This window comes from Oncorhynchus gorbuscha, linkage group LG05, assembly GCF_021184085.1.
Source record: "Oncorhynchus gorbuscha isolate QuinsamMale2020 ecotype Even-year linkage group LG05, OgorEven_v1.0, whole genome shotgun sequence".
Taxonomy (NCBI): Eukaryota; Metazoa; Chordata; class Actinopteri; order Salmoniformes; family Salmonidae; genus Oncorhynchus; species Oncorhynchus gorbuscha.
In genome coordinates, this window is record NC_060177.1 from 81,940,555 (window position 1) to 81,957,976 (window position 17,422).

General features: G+C 42.1%; 1 protein-coding gene across 10 annotated transcripts in view; it reads right to left on the reverse strand.

Annotated features, from left to right (window-relative positions):
* Positions 1–3,107: 3,107 nt before the first annotated feature.
* The window catches only part of LOC124036573 (potassium channel subfamily T member 1-like), a 164,306-nt gene continuing 149,991 nt past the window's right edge, over positions 3,108–17,422 (reverse strand). For 4 of the 10 annotated variants that reach the window (XM_046351302.1, XM_046351300.1, XM_046351306.1 and 1 more), the window contains 9 exons: positions 13,840–13,951; positions 13,416–13,517; positions 12,581–12,664; positions 12,232–12,360; positions 11,565–11,585; positions 8,859–9,165; positions 7,401–7,463; positions 3,487–3,571; positions 3,108–3,267 (listed from right to left, as the gene is read on the reverse strand). In XM_046351302.1, coding sequence (XP_046207258.1) covers positions 3,138–3,267; positions 3,487–3,571; positions 7,401–7,463; positions 8,859–9,165; positions 11,565–11,585; positions 12,232–12,360; positions 12,581–12,664; positions 13,416–13,517; positions 13,840–13,951 — 1,033 coding nt within the window. In that variant the 3' untranslated portion in view covers positions 3,108–3,137. The remainder of the gene's footprint in view (positions 3,268–3,486; positions 3,572–7,400; positions 7,464–8,858; positions 9,166–11,564; positions 11,586–12,231; positions 12,361–12,580; positions 12,665–13,415; positions 13,518–13,839; positions 13,952–17,422) is intronic. The other 6 variants (XM_046351308.1, XM_046351301.1, XM_046351303.1 and 3 more) reach the window with 3 other exon arrangements.

The window sequence follows — 17,422 nt, forward strand, 5'->3', positions numbered from 1 at the left end:
GTGCCAAAGAGTCGCAGCAGGGAGAGAAGAGAGTGTAGTGGTGATCCACCTAGTGGTGGTTCTCCCAGTGATGACCACCTGCTGCTGGAGAATGAATACACCTTTACTGACTTGCTGCAGGAGGTGGTTCAGAACCGGGTGGTTCAGAACCGGGTGGTTCAGAACCGGGTGGTTCAGAACCGGGTGGTTCAGAACCGGGTGGTTCAGAACCAGGGCCAATGGACCAGAGACAGGCGGTAAACGACACCAGTAAACAGAGGAAGGGACAGGACCGGCTGTGGCTTTAAGAATTTTAAAGCACTATGTAGTCTTTTTTATATGATACTGGTATGATCTTATTTTTTTTACTTCTATTGGTTTATGTTTCATAACTGTGTACATTGTCAACATTAGAGTGAATCAATACTGAACAAGTGTTACCCCAACCAATGCCACCACCCTGTTAATAATGATTAACAGCAATGCTATCTCAATGCTGTTTCTGAGTGATCATTTTTCTCTGTGATTCAAACAAACAGGAGTGTTTATCCATGTCAATGTTCCCTGCTGCATGTAGCATTTATTGTTTCATATTTTACATCATGGTAGAGAAGTACACAGACTTCATCATAAGAAATAGTAGAAAATGTACCTTTTCACAACGAATGAAGAACAGGATAAAGTGAACAGAGGTTTTTGGAGAACATGCATGGTTCCATATAAAGATATCAAATGATATGCTTACAAAAAAGAAGTGGGGAATATTATCATCAGATTCATTTTATAGGATGTGATACTTCACACAGGTCGGCAATCTAGCCGTAAGAAAACATATCTGGTTTGGCAAGCTTTATTTAGAAACATGCTTTTTGTGTTCGCATGCCCCTTTCTAAACTACAGTATAAACTTCAAAAACCACAAACAGATTTTCTATGGATTCTAATTATATGGTGACTGATGGGATTGTACACGCTCATTGTTTCCATGGTGATCAACTGTACTCTTCTTTAGTCCTCCAGATCTGTAAACTGCCTTTCTGTGGGGGCCTGGCTAGAATCAAACATATTCTATCATCACTTACAGTAAATCAATGGACAATGTGGGAATACTATACATCTCAAACACAGCAAGAAATATATATTAAACAACTTCAGTCCTGATATCAAAGTATCAGTTGCCTTTCCTCCATCATAACAAACTTTCTCAACAACCTAATCGTATTCATGCAGTCAGGAAATGCATGTATTATGGTGTACTCTTTTTGTGTGTATTTGTATGCTGGCTTCACCCCCAAAAATTCCATCTAAATGGACGAAGTATATTGTATCATTTACATTGACAATGAACCTTAAACTTTGCAAACTTAACTAAGTTGATATTGTGTTTATACCACCTCTCTCTCTGAATGTATGGAGACTGACTCATACTGTGCCGTGAATACTGTAGTCTGTTTTATTGTATAGTTTAAGTTTCGGGTTAAAGGGTCATGCTATAATGCTCTTAACGACCACAGAGCTTAGTGCAAAAGTATTTCAAGACCTTCTTGTTATCATTTCTGTAAAAATGACCCAGATTTGTTTTGCAACGGAACAATGAAGATTAAAAGTGTTAGACTATTTACAATGATAAAACCACACATATTAGTTCAACAGTATCGAAAAAAATAAAAAATAAAACATAAATACATCTCCTAACCCTTAAATAATGATTCAATATCTAAAGCACACACACAATACTACATTTACTGTACAAGTGATTCCTGTATAAGTGAAAGGACATATTGGAATCCAACTTGCAACACTGTACTCCAATCCAAGCCCATGTACTGGCCATATTAACAGACTTCAAGTGATAGTTAACTCCAACTCATCTTTACATTAGATGACTTTTAACATCTGAAAACATAAAACAAACTTTCATTTTGTAGTGAACATTCACCTTTACTGTGCCTGTCTCTTATTGTGCAAAACAACATAGGTTTTCCACGGTAAACTACTTTGAAAATCAGGATCATTGTACTGTAATGTACAATCATTCATAAAATCCTGTCAGAACTAAGGAATGGTTGTACATTAGCTTATCTAGAACAATGACAGATATCAAATAAATATCCAGATACCATATGGCACAAATAGAGTGACATATTGTAGTGGCATGGAATCATTTATATAGGTTCTTCAATTCCTTTACTATTCTAGACTTTTAATAAGAAATGTCATGTTATAAAACAAAATGGGGAAACATCCAGCATGAGCAGTAAAAGGGTCCCTATAAAAGATACAATGTTTTCTACATTGAAAATAGGAAATTAAAAAACGAAAATCAATGTAATTTAAAAAGTGCTTATGTACTATCATGATTGATTTGTAAGAATACTGACATAACATTGAGATAAGGAATAACCATTGCTGTACCAAACTCCGTACATGACTTGCTATCGTAACTGATAACTACACAGTCCCCCCACACACACCAGGTGTGCTTGGTCGAGCTCACCAGCATACCATACAGGCAGAGTTTGCTCTTGTGCCACCTTTCCATTGGTCTTAAAGTGCGAGCTCCATCCACCAAGCGTGTGAACGAGCTAATTCAAACTAACCTCTAAATATTAAGAGCGTCACAGGACCTCTGACATCATCGTCTCTTCTGGTTGCTTACTTGTCCGGAAGGGGGAGTGCTTCCAGTCCGTCTCTCTCTCCCTCCAGTGACTGGTGCACTCTTTCTGTTTAATCTGTTGCAAAGAGGGCCTGTCTTATGCTCCCCAAGAGGGCCTGTCTGATGCTCCCCAAGAGGGCCTGTCTGATGCTCCCCAAGAGGGCCTGTCTGATGCTCTCCAAGAGGGCCTGTCTGATGCTCTCCAAGAGGGCCGCGTCTGTCTGATGCTCTCCAAGAGGTGAAGTAGTTAATGATGAGGCAGTCTTTATGCATCCTTCCATAGCAGCTCTGTGTGTGTGTGTGTGTGTGTGTGTGTGTGTGTGTGTGTGTGTGTGTGTGTGTGTGTGTGTGTGTGTGTGTGTGTGTGTGTGTGTGTGTGTGTGTGTGTGTGTGTGTGTGTGTGTGTGTGTGTGTGTGTGTATATATATATATATATATATATATATATATATATATATATATATTGTGCCGGGGGTTGGCAATCGGGGGGAGGTGAGGGAGTTTCAGAGGTGGGTCTCGTCCCTGGTCTCAGTGCCAAAGTCTTGCCTCATCCGGCCACCACCGCTGCTCTGCCCTTGGGCTGGATCCTCTGGCACATTAGGGCCCGCCAGAGGGTCAGACCGGATAATGTACCTGGAGAGAGACGAGGGCAAAACCAACTCTATTGGGTCATTTTTATAGAACACACTACTAGAGAACTGTACTGTCCAAAATAGACTGCTGTGCCCATTCTGGAACAATATTGTATACCATACACAAGGTTGTGTACAGTCGACACAGCTTGGTACAGGAGAGTACATACTGAAAAGAGAAGAAGAGGCCACTGATCCAACCTCTCTTGTCGGGACTTACACAATGTCATTGAGCTCCAGCATGGTGTCTGGAGGGGGGTTGATGAGAACGTAGGAAAGAGTGTTCTGGTGGTCGTTCATCTCATCTGCAACAGAACAGGGGCAGGTCTTCACAGATGGCCTGGTTTTACTAGTCAACATCAGCCCAATAATGCTCTGTTTAGCAACTGAAACTATAGGATTCCCTGACTCCTTGATCTTCAGTAAGGGTGTAGACTGGTATAAAAATTAATATGCATATAAAGCAAGTCTACAGTAATATATCTTGTTTGCTACGAGTTCTGTGTTCATTTTCTTAATGTCTATTCAAATATAATCAATGGTGTGTAACTGTGTACCCCTTGATATAGCATCCCCTGACGTCCTGTGCTTGTCTTGAAGTAGGATCAAGTTGCCCCTAGTCACTGATCTAAGGTCAGAGCTGTGTGTGTTTTACCTGTTTGTGTGTAAGAGTGAGAAGCTGTGTACCTGGGACAGAATGGGGCTCAAGCTTGGGGGTTGGGGGGTAAAGTGCATCTGCTTCTCCAAACCCACCTGTGTTTGCCCCTTATAATGCCAGGCGGAGTGGGCAGGAGAGAGAGAAGGTCTAACCGTTACTGACAGGGCATGGCTGGTACAGGGTAGGCCCATGCTGCCACAAGGCAAGCGTATCTCTCCATGCGCGGTTTAAGAAAGACATGCAGACACTGTCCGACTGTATAGATTCACCTTCTGCACATTCTAGACGTCTGCCTGGTCACTCACGTCAACACGTCACCATGGTTGCCATGCCAATGACACTCAGCCCCCCATATAGAAATGTTGACAGACCCACAAACACAAATAGGACATGCTCTGGCATCCGGCAGGACAGGCTCAACCAATCGAAGTGAGGCTCAACCAAACGAGGTGAGGCTCAACCAATCGAAGTGATTCTCAACCAAACGAGGTGAGGCTCAACCAATCGAAGTGAGGCTCAACCAAATGAGATGATGCTCAACCAATCGAAGTGAATCTCAACCAAACGAGGTGAGGCTCAACCAAACGAGGTGAGGCTCAACCAAACGAGGTGAGGCTCAAACAATCAAAGTGAGGCTCAACCAAACAAGGTGAGGCTCAACCAATCAAAGTGAGGTTCAACCAAACGAAGTAAGACTCAACTAATCAAAGAGTGAAGCAAAATACATTGGTAGTGTGGGATTGGAAGGGGTCAAAATATAGCATCTAGGATCGTCTTGTAATGTAATTCAGAGGGACTAAAATGTGCTGAATATTAATGATTTGGTATTTAGGCTAATCAAATGCTAAATGGGATTCTCTGTTAACAACCACAGTTATATTTCTACACAATTCCCAGTGTAGCTTTGGTGTGTGGATAGCTATGAACTGTTGGCCTTCTGAACAACACAGGCATAATGCTTTCTGCTCCACTCTGTCCTGCCCTGTAATGTATCTAACCACTGTCCTGCCCTGCAGTAACTTGGTACTCCGTCTGGCCATCTCTCCTCATCCATCGCCAGTCAACAAGGCTTAGTTAACACAGGTAAAACTGATGGAGCCTACAACATATTTGACTACCGTACATCAGTTGTTCAACCTAAGTGTGAACTAGGCCTATGTCTCCCACTTCAGTCCACACAATGCAGAGGACAGAGAGAAAGAAAGACTGTGTGTCTGCCACCCACCACTGCCATCATCACACAAAGTCATGCAGTAGTGATGTTTGATCATGAGTCTCCATCTAACCTGTTCTGGTCTCCTCTCCTAACGGCTGCTCTGAAATGCCCTGTAACTCTAAAACGGCCAACACTGTTAACTCGCAGGCTACTGTAGTCTTGTTCAATAACACAGCATTCTTACTCTGTCACTCACAGGCTACTGTAGTCACTGGCGAACCAGACACCCCCACAGCCCCCGCAAGACAGGGGGCCACGAACTCTGGAGGGCCATGCGCCTGTCATTGAGGTTTATATATATATTTAGAAATTCTTTTGACATTAACCCTTCAAAAAGTCATTCATAAACCTTTTTAATGTCCATATGTACTAGGAAGCTAAGTACTTGTTTCCTGGGCTTAAAGAATGTGACTGATCAAAGTGCCTCAGGCCTTGAAAAATGTATTATTGAACTGATTAAAAGTAAGGGGATATCGGTGAACAAATGTCGTTGTCAAATCTACGACGGGGACAGTGTAATGAGTGGAGCTTTACTCAGGTGTTCAAAAGCTCATATCAGACCGAGAGCCTAATGATTCTTGGGTAGTTCTTTATGAGTTTTAGTTTAGAAAACAACCTTTCCGCAGAAGAGACAGTTACAGGGATGGTTAAACACAGCTTGATTGCCATAGCAACATCAGGGAAACTGGGCAGAAGGGAGCGGTGCTTCAAATAAGAAGTTCTGCAACATCTTTAATTGAGCCTCTCATTCTCTTTTATTGCCAGACTCCAAACATTACAGAAAGAGATGAACTGTAAAGGAAGCTCTGGGAACAGGTCTTCTGGATACCGGACAGACAATAAATTGGCAGATGCAAACAGATTATCATCTTTAGCGGAGGACAACAGTTCTTGAGGGTTGGTACAAATAAATATATGTTTGTGATAGTGTTCATACCGGTGAACCAGCATTTAAGTTGTGTGCTTGCAATATCAACAGTCCCCTATCTCTGGCATATATTGGCATGCATCACTCAAGACTAAATTAAAATTATGTGCAGCGCAATGGACATATAATGCACAATGTCTCAGGAAAGACTGTCTGGGTTGGCAGTACTCACTATAGAAAACAGTCTGGCCCGCAATCTGGACCTACAGGCCGTGGTGAAAACATTTTCACACAAAAAAGGACTTCAGGAGACCAGGGGAGTCTGGAATTAATTTAATTTACCTTGAATTTTGCAGCCCATTTGTTTAGGCTTTTTTTGACATATGAAAAATTCTAACATTAACAGTGGCTAAATTTACCCTCCAGCCAACAAATTCTTCCCTCATTGTTAGGCTAGATGATGTGTCATTTGTATTACAACTTTATAGTAAATAGCAGACAAGTACTGTACACAGCTATATATATTAGCCTACACTGCATAATGAAGCAATCTCTATTGAGTTAGTGTTTTGAGGATGGACTGACTGTATTATTTAGCATTAATAGACTGTTAATAGAGTGTGAGGATGGTCATGTCATGCAGTCAGGTTCAGGTAGGCTGTACAGGACAGTTGTATATTTAAAAAAATAATAAATTGGTAGCTGATTAGTATACAGTTGCATCGAACATTTATTTGAATTTCAAACTTGAATTACATTTTTGCCGCGAGTCAGCAGTCTAACTGGCAGTTTTGCGACACTGTGTATAGCTTGAGAAAATGAGAAAATGAGAAAACAGACAGGCCTACCAATAAACATTTATCTATTACCTAAAGCTAACCTAAGCCCTGGAACCACAGAAAGACCTCCATTGATCCGACAGGCATGCAGCCGCATAGACATGTTGTAGTTTCAGCACCGTGGACAGTGATCGGTAGTCTGTACTTCGACTTTACTTGGGGAGAGGCGAACTCCGACCTTGCGAGGGTCCAGAGAAACTGTGTTTCGCCAGTGACTGCAGTACTGCCATTCAATAGCACAGTATTCTTACTCTGTTACTTATATAGATGTGAAAAACAGATACTAAACTACTACTGGTTCAATCCTCAACCTGCCTCCCCTTTTAAAGGGATGGTGGTAGGCCTATATTCACCACTTTGTTACAAAATATAATTATTTGAGATATTAGATGAAAACATTCCCCCTAACAACATTCTTACCTGACCATAGTTTGCAGAATAGCACTACTCCCCTCTTTCAAATGCTTTCAGAACACTTGACACGTTTAAGAGAGTGATGACTATATTAAATGTGTTGCATACTGTATGTGACCACTACTGTACGTGGGATTACCTTGTAAATATCCTAGATTTACTCGGTTCATGACATCGCTCGCGGTAAGATTAGCAACATCCTCTACAAGCCAGACGGGAAAGACAGAAAGGAAACAGAAAGGAGAGAAGAAAGAAAAGGTCAGGCAAGCAGCAAAAATGCAAATTGCAGTTTTCAAATGGGGAAGTAAAAAAAACTAATATTAAAAGAAAGAAAAAATCATGTTCCCATGTTAAACATTAGGCTATTAAATCTTTATTTTTTAATAATGGTAGAATTATTTGATTATTTATAATGTAAATATCTATTTCTGGCTCAAGCATCCAATTTAAAAATAACGGTAATCCTTTATTACGTATTACATTTTTCATTTGTTTTTTTATGGCTTTCTGGCTGTATTATGTAATAAGCATTATATGGAATTATATGGAGAATTATATAGAGAAATCATTTTTTCTTTTGCAAAAAGAGGGCGAAGGAAGCTGAGGAAAGAGGAAAAGAAAGGGAGGAGATGCAGGCAAAATGCTTCATATGCTTCAGTCGTCCTTCCATCCAAGTGAAGGGTTATGCACATTCATAGAGAGGTTAAGCACATCCATAACAGGTTATGCAGGTTCATTGTCATACTGTCATGTAGAATACTTTGAATAATGGGGAATGAACATGGGATACTCCTCAATGTTAATGTAAGGCATTGTGGGATGTTTATATGGTTACTGATGTTATGAGGCATTATGACACTTCTGTACACCCCTTGAAATGTTCAATGAAGTGAGGTGAATGGATGGCAAGGTTGTACGGTGAAAACAACTGTCTTTAAAAAACCGATAGTATTTCCATCTGCTGAGAACAGTAATTAGTCATTGACAAACAATAATCATTTACAGCAAAATATACTGCAAACATCTCTAACAATAATGTCCATCCTAAATTCTCCAACTAATCCCGTATCATTCTCATTCCATACAACACCAATAGCCAAACTATGAAAGATGACACATATACTATACTGCCCCCTCCGTAACTAAATATGACACAGCACCCTGTACTGCCCCCAGTTAATAAATATGACACAGCACCCTGTACTGCCCCTCAGTTAATAAATATGACACAGCACCCTGTACTGCCCCTCAGTTACTAAATATGACACAGCACCCTGTACTGCCCCCCAGTTAATAAATATGACACAGCACCCTGTACTGCCCCTCAGTTAATAAATATGACACAGCACACTGTACTGCCCCTCAGTTACTAAATATGACACAGCACCCTGTACTGCCCCCCAGTTAATAAATATGACACAGCACCCTGTACTGCCCCTCAGTTACTAAATATGACACAGCACCCTGTACTGCCCCTCAGTTACTAAATATGACACAGCACCCTGTACTGCCCCTCAGTTACTAAATATGACACAGCACCCTGTACTGCCCCTCAGTTACTAAGTACTATCAGGGTGTCATGTTACATTCTGCTCACCATATCCGACAGTGGGCAGTCCCAGGTGCTTCATGCGGTTCTTAACCAGCTCAGACAGCTCCTGTCTCTCTGAGCGCCGGTACAGGTTGAGGCGCTGCTGTGAGAACCGCTCTGTGCGGCTTGGAGGTTTGGTGTTCTTACGGCTCAGACGCCGCGCCCACTGGAGGCTCTTCTTCCTCAGTAACGGGTGTTCTGATTCGCTGGTGGTGGACATCCGGTGTGTTCTGGTCTTCTCCTTCCATGACTCGCTTCTGTTGTCCCTCTGATCGTCACCGCCGATGTCCTCTACATTGATGGAGACTTGAGACTAGGGGGAGGGTGAAGCGTTAATACCATATCAACTGTGATGAGACTAGAGGGAGGGTGAAGGGTTAATACCATATCAACTGTGATGAGACTACAGGGAGGGTGAAGGGTTAATACCATATCAACTGTGATGAGACTAGAGGGAGGGTGAAGGGTTAATACCATATCAACTGTGATGAGACTAGAGGGAGGGTGAAGGGTTAATACTATATCAACTGTGTGGACAGTATGAGACTAGAGGGAGGGTGAAGGGTTAATACCATATCAACTGTGATGAGACTAGAGGGAGGGTGAAGGGTTAATACCATATCAACTGTGTGGACAGTATGAGACTAGAGGGAGGGTGAAGGGTTAATACCATATCAACTGTGTGGACAGTATGAGACTAGGGTGAGGGTGAAGGGTTAATACCATATCAACTGTGTGGACAGTATGAGACTCGAGGGAGGGTGAAGGGTTAATACCATATCAACTGTGTGGACAGTATGAGACTAGAGGGAGGGTGAAGGGTTAATACCATATCAACTGTGTGGACAGTATGAGACTCGAGGGAGGGTGAAGGGTTAATACCATATCAACTGTGTGGACAGTATGAGACTAGAGGGAGGGTGAAGGGTTAATACCATATTAACCGTGATGAGACTAGAGGGAGGGTGAAGGGTTAATACCATATTAACCGTGATGAGACTAGAGGGAGGGTGAAGGGTTAATACCATATCAACTGTGATGAGACTAGAGGGAGGGTGAAGGGTTAATACCATATCAACTGTGTGGACAGTATGAGACTAGAGGGAGGGTGAAGGGTTAATACCATATTAACTGTGATGAGACTAGAGGGAGGGTGAAGGGTTAATACCATATTAACCGTGATGAGACTAGAGGGAGGGTGAAGGGTTAATACCATATCAACTGTGATGAGACTAGAGGGAGGGTGAAGGGTTAATACCATACCAACTGTGATGAGACTACGGGGAGGGTGAAGGGTTAATACCATATTAACTGTGATGAGACTAGAGGGAGGGTGAAGGGTTAATACCATACCAACTGTGTGGACAGTATGAGACTAGAGGGAGGGTGAAGGGTTAATACCATATCAACTGTGATGAGACTCGAGGGAGGGTGAAGGGTTAATACCATATCAACTGTGATGAGACTCGAGGGAGGGTGAAGGGTTAATACCATATCAACTGTGATGAGACTCGAGGGAGGGTGAAGGGTTAATACTATATCAACTGTGTGGACAGTGTGAGACTAGAGGGAGGGTGAAGGGTTAATACCATATCAACTGTGATGAGACTAGAGGGAGGGTGAAGGGTTAATACCATATCAACTGTGATGAGACTACAGGGAGGGTGAAGGGTTAATACCATATCAACTGTGATGAGACTAGAGGGAGGGTGAAGGGTTAATACCATATCAACTGTGATGAGACTACAGGGAGGGTGAAGGGTTAATACCATATTAACTGTGATGAGACTCGAGGGAGGGTGAAGGGTTAATACCATATCAACTGTGTGGACAGTGTGAGACTACAGGGAGGGTGAAGGGTTAATACCATATCAACTGTGTGGACAGTATGAGACTACAGGGAGGGTGAAGGGTTAATACCATATCAACTGTGTGGACAGTATGAGACTACAGGGAGGGTGAAGGGTTAATGCCATATCAACTGTGTGGACAGTATGAGACTACAGGGAGGGTGAAGGGTTAATACCATATCAACTGTGTGGACAGTGTGAGACTACAGGGAGGGTGAAGGGTTAATACCATATCAACTGTGTGGACAGTATGAGACTCGAGGGAGGGTGAAGGGTTAATACCATATCAACTGTGTGGACAGTATGAGACTACAGGGAGGGTGAAGGGTTAATACCATATCAACTGTGTGGACAGTATGAGACTACAGGGAGGGTGAAGGGTTAATACCATATCAACTGTGTGGACAGTATGAGACTAGAGGGAGGGTGAAGGGTTAATACCATATCAACTGTGTGGACAGTATGAGACTAGAGGGAGGGTGAAGGGTTAATACCATATCAACTGTGTGGACAGTATGAGACTAGAGGGAGGGTGAAGGGTTAATACCATATCAACTGTGTGGACAGTATGAGACTAGAGGGAGGGTGAAGGGTTAATACCATATCAACTGTGTGGACAGTATGAGACTAGAGCGAGGGTGAAGGGTTAATACCATATCAACTGTGTGGACAGTATGAGGATCCAATAGGATGTTTTGTTAACACTTTCCATCAGCGATAGAAGTGATGCATTATGGGTGACAGCTTCACCAAAGTGTTTAATGCTGAATAAAACAGAATAGCTACATAGTTGCTGCTCTTTTTTGATGCACTGCACATTTCAGCAGATAATGACAGTTATGTGACCATAATGCCATCTTACCTGTGGGTACCCATCCTTTAACTAGGAATGAGACAGACCAAACAAACAAAAACACACCATGGATGAAGTAAAAAAAACTGAACAGAGTAGCATTGACAATAGTAAATATAATTTACTTGACCAAGAATGTTTGTGTGTGTGAATTGCAGCACCAAATAACTAATTGATGCATATGAAGCATAATTACAATGAATAGCAGCACAATTATAGCACAAATATATTGGCCATAATCTATGGATGACTCAGAGGCGGGCTTGTTCAAATACTTTTTCAGAATGCATCCTATCTTTTTTCTCACCCTTGAGACAATCACTGATCATTATGTGATTTGACAAGTGAAAGCAAGGTTACTATCCCTATTGCTTTCACTTACCTCAACAAGGAAGGAACAAAAATAAGAGATACTTGTGGATTTTGGCAACGGTGCCCTTTATCTACTTCCCCAGAGTCAGATCAACTGGTAGATACCATTTTTATGTCTCTGTGTCAAGTATGAAAAAACCCTGAAGTATCCTTCTGAGGCCAAAAAGGAAGAAAGAAGGGAAGGAAGAAAGGAATTAAGGTAGGAAGGAAGGAATTTAGGAATGAATGAAGGAAGGTAGGAAGGACGGAAGGAAGGATGCATCTTTAAAGTATTTGAACAGGGTCTGTGTCCATTCTGTCTTACCTCAGAAGAGGGGAACATGTGAGACTCTGTACGGTAGATGCCTATAGGAATCTCAGCACTGGAGGAACACAGCTTCTGGAACAACCTGCCGTACGTCCTGATCCACAGGTCCTCCTCTGTCACCTTCATCTGGGGAAGAGCAGCGAAGTAGACACATTCAGTACACACACACACACACACACACACACACACACACACACACACACACACACACACACACACACACACACACACACACACACACACACACACACACACACACACACACACACACACACACACACACACACACACACACACACACACACACACACACACATCCTAACATACTGTAGATATCCATACTTACTGCACACAGGTAACCTGATCCTGGTGTGGTGTCCAGGCCTAGTAGAAGTCTTGCTATGGGAATCATATAGTCCTTCACAAATGACTGTAAAAAATAAGAGAATGCATTAACAAACAGGAGGAACCATAGATTGAAAATACTAATTTCTAGGCCCAGAGGAAACATTATAGAGTAGGGGTAAGAAACTACTGAATGATCACATGATCACACTTAAACATACGGTAGGTCTCTCTCTATATTTTTTTCTGATTAGTATTGCCTTGAGACACTGATCTAAGATCAGTTTTGATGTTCTCCACCTAATAGTTCAGATTTAGAGAAGGTAAGCTGATCATAGATCTGTGCCTAAGGGAGAGACTAAGCTGATCATAGATCTGTGCCTAAGGGAGAGACTAAGCTGATCATAGATATATGCCTACGGGAGAGACTAAGCTGATCATATATCTGTGCCTACGGGAGACACTAATCTGAGCATAGATCTGTGCCTACGGGAGAGACTAAGCTGATCATAGATCTGTGCCTACGGGAGAGACTAAGCTGATCATAGATCTGTGCCTACGGGAGAGACTAAGTTGATCATAGATCTGTGCCTACAGGAGAGACTAAGCTGATCATAGATCTGTGCCTACGGGAGAGACTAAGCTGATCATACAGTCCATTTACACTGCTGGCTGAGACAAGGTGATACACCGCGGACAAACTCCCTAGCTAAGTCCCCAATGGTATCCTATTCCCTACATATTCAGAAATGTCTTCAGTCCCTATGGCCCTGGTCAAACGTAATGCACTACATATGGAAAAGGTTGCTGTTTGGGATATAGCCCCTTATACCCACCTGGTAGAGCAGCGTATCCAGCATACTGATACTGAACACTCTGCCTGCAGCGAACGGCAGACGGAACATGAAGGCCAGGTTGGAACCCTTATCACGCTCTATCTATAAGGGGGAGAGGGAGGAGAGAGCAGAGAGAGAGCGAGGGAAGGAGAGAAAGAAAGGGAGAAGAGAGAGAATGGGAGGATAGAGCAGATAGGGGAGAGGGAGGAGATAGAGAATGAGAGAAAGAGGGAAGGGAGAGAGAGCACATGAAATGTCATCAGCTTGCTTGTTAACCCAGTCCAGAGCTTTATATCTTCATGTCTGAGTCTGTGTAACAGAGTTCACCTCCCACATGACATCCACACAGACAGAGAGTCAGTAATGAGGGCTGAAGCCTCAGATCTAAAGATGGAGGAGTTACATGCCCCCACGCTGAACTCACCTTCTCTAGTTTGGAGAGAGCCAGAGAATAGCAGTCCTTAGCTCTGAACTGCATAAATCTCATGTTGGAGGGGTGGGTCAGCTCAGTGATGATACTAAGACTGGGGAACAGCCTGGAGGGATAGATGGGTAGATAGAGGGAGAGGGTGGTGGAAGAGGAGAGCGAGAGAAATTCAAAAGGAAATGATCATAATTAACAGAGAAAAATGTCCTCCACTGTGTGCTCCCTATATCCCCCCACTAGAATCCCCATACTTTAATGAAGACAGCTTCTCCATCCTGGAGGGGGAAATCAATCATTTCCAGGCCCAGGGACATGTACTAGTCTGTGGTGACCTAAATGCCAGAACCGGACAAGAACCTGACACCCTCAGCACACAAAGGGACAAACACCTGCCTGGAGGTGACAGCATTCCCTTCCCATATGCCCCCCGAGGCACAACTATGACAACATAACCAACAAAAACGGGTCACAACTCCTGCAGCTATGTCGCACGCTGTGTATGTACATAGTCAATGGTAGGCTTCGAGGGGACTCCTATGGTAGGTACACCTATAGCTCATCTCTTGGCAGTAGTACTGTAGACTACTTTATCACTGACCTCAACCTAGAGTCTCTCAGAGCGTTCAGTCAGCCCACTGACACCCTTATCAGACCACAGCAGTCTACTTGAACAGAGCAAATCTCAATCATGAGGCAACAAAGCCAAAGGAACTGAGTAACATTAAGAAATGCTATAGATGGAAGGAATGCAGTTTGGAAACCTACCAAAAAACAATTAGGCAACAATAAATTCAATCCCTTTTAGACAATTTCCCGGGTAAAACGTTCCACTATAATAGTGAAGGTGTAAACTTGACAGTAGAAAATCTTAACAGTATAGTTCAACTCTCAGCTTCCCTATCAAATCTAAAAATCTCAAATAGAAAACTGAAGAAAATGAACAACAATGACAAATGTTTTGATGAAGATTTAAGAAAGAAATTGAGAAACCTGTCCAACCAAAAACATAGAGACCCGGAAAACCTGAGTCTACGCCTTCACTATGGTGAATCACTAAAACAATAGAGAAATACACTATGGAAAACCTGAGTCTACGCCTTCACTATGGTGAATCACTAAAACAATACAGAAATACACTATGGAAAACCTGAGTCTACGCCTTCACTATGGTGAATCACTAAAACAATACAGAAATACACTATGGAAAACCTGAGTCTACGCCTTCACTATGGTGAATCACTAAAACAATACAGAAATACACTATGGAAAACCTGAGTCTACGCCTTCACTATGGTGAATCACTAAAACAATACAGAAATACACTATGGAAAACCTGAGTCTACGCCTTCACTATGGTGAATCACTAAAACAATACAGAAATACATATATGGAAAAAGAAGGAACAGCACGTCAGAAATCAGCTCAATGTAATTGAAGAATCCATAGACTCTAAACACTTCTGGGAAAATTGGAAAACACTTAACAAACAACAAAACGAAGAGGTATCTATCCAAAACGGAGATGTATGGGTAAACCACTTCTCCAATCTTTTTGGCTCTATAACAAAGAATAAAGAGCAAAACATATACAGGACCAAATACAAACCTCAGAACCAACTATTAAAGACTACCAGAACCCACTGGATTCTCTAATTTACATTTACATTTACATTTAAGTCATTTAGCAGACGCTCTTATCCAGAGTAATTACCTTGAATGAGCTACAGGACAAAATAAAAACCCTCCAAGCCAAAAAGACATGTGGTGTTGATGGTATCCTTAATGAAATTATCAAATATACAGACAACAAATTCCAATTGGCTATACTAAAACTCTTTAACATCATCCTTAGCTCTGGCATCTTCCCCAATATTTGGAACCAAGGACTGATCACCCTAATCCACAAAAGTGGAGACAAATCTGACCCCAATAACTACCATGGGATATGCGTCAACAGCAACCTTGGGGAAATCCTCTGCATTATCATTAACAGCAGACTTGTACATTTCCTCAATGAAAACAATGTACTGAGCAAATGTTAAATTGGCTTTTTACCAAATTACCATACAACAGACCATGTATTTACCCTGCACACCCTAATTGACAACCAAACACACTAAAACAAAGACAAAGTCTTCTCATGCTTTGTTGATTTCAAAAAAGCATCTGACTCAATTTGGCATGAGGGTCTGCTATACAAATTGCTGGAAAGTGGTGTTGAGGGTAAAACATATGACAGAAACAACAAGTGTGCGGTTAAAATAGGCAAACGACACACACAATTCTTCCCACAGGGCTGTGGGGTGAGACAGGGATGCAGCTTAAGCCCCACCCTCTTCAAGATATATATCAACGAATTGGCGCGGGCACTAGAAAAGTCTGCAGCACCTGGCTTCACCCTACTAGAATCTGCAGTCAAATGTCTACTGTTTGCTTATGATCTGGTGCTTCTGTCACCAACCAAGGAGGGCCTACAGCAGCACCTAGATATAAATTCTGCACAGATTTTGCCAGACCTGGGCCCTGACAGTAAATCTCAGTAAGACCAAAATAATGGTTATCCAAAAAAGGTCCAGTCGCCAGGACCACAAATACAAATTCCACCTAGACCCCATTGCCCTAGAGCACACAAAAAAACTATACATACCTTGGCCTAAACATCAGCACCACAGGTAACTTCCACAAAGCTGTGAACGATCTGAGAGACAAGGCTGGACTGCTGCGTGTTGAAGGGGCAGCATGAGCTCAGCGGGGTATTTGCCTCCGGATGAAAGTGACGAGAGCGTCAATGAAAACGATCCAACATCGGATGAAGCATCGGATCTGAGGCTATTCAACTCCGACACCGAAGGAGATGGCTTCAGTGGTTTCAGTGCACAGGAGGAGGAAGATAGTGACCAATGACTTTCTTGGTAGGCCACTGTTTAATTTTTGTTACAAGCCGTGTTTCATTTAAAGGCTGTGTAAAGTTCATTTGTTTCAATGTACCGGTAGGCACCTGTGGCTTATAGACATGTGTGGCTTATTTATGTACAAAATACATATTTTTTAATAATTCAGTGGGTGCGGTTTATATTCAGGTGCGCTTAATAGTCCAGCAATTACGGTACATAATATGACATTTGTAATGTCTTTATTGTTTTGAAACTTCTGTATGTGTAATGTTTACTGTTAATTTTTATTGTTTATTTAACTTTTGTATATTATCTACCGCACTTGCTTTGGCAATGTTAACACATGTTTCCCATACCAATAAAGCCCCTTGAATTGAATTGAGAGTAGGAAGGAAGGAAGGAGTCAAAGAGGTTCAATGCTTTGGGCTCATGGGTAAGTACCAATCTAGCAGTGATGCATGGTTTCAGTTTTGGGATGTTGAATGAAAAGTTTCTACCCTGATTGTAACGGTTCTCTTGGTGTGATGAAGGAGAGTCGGACCAAACTGCAGCGTGTAGATTGCAATCCATGTTTAATAAACAACGTAAACATGAATAAACACAAACACTACAAAACAAAGAACGTAAATAACAAAACGAAAACTGAAACAGCCTATACTTGTGTGAACTAACACAACGACAGGAACA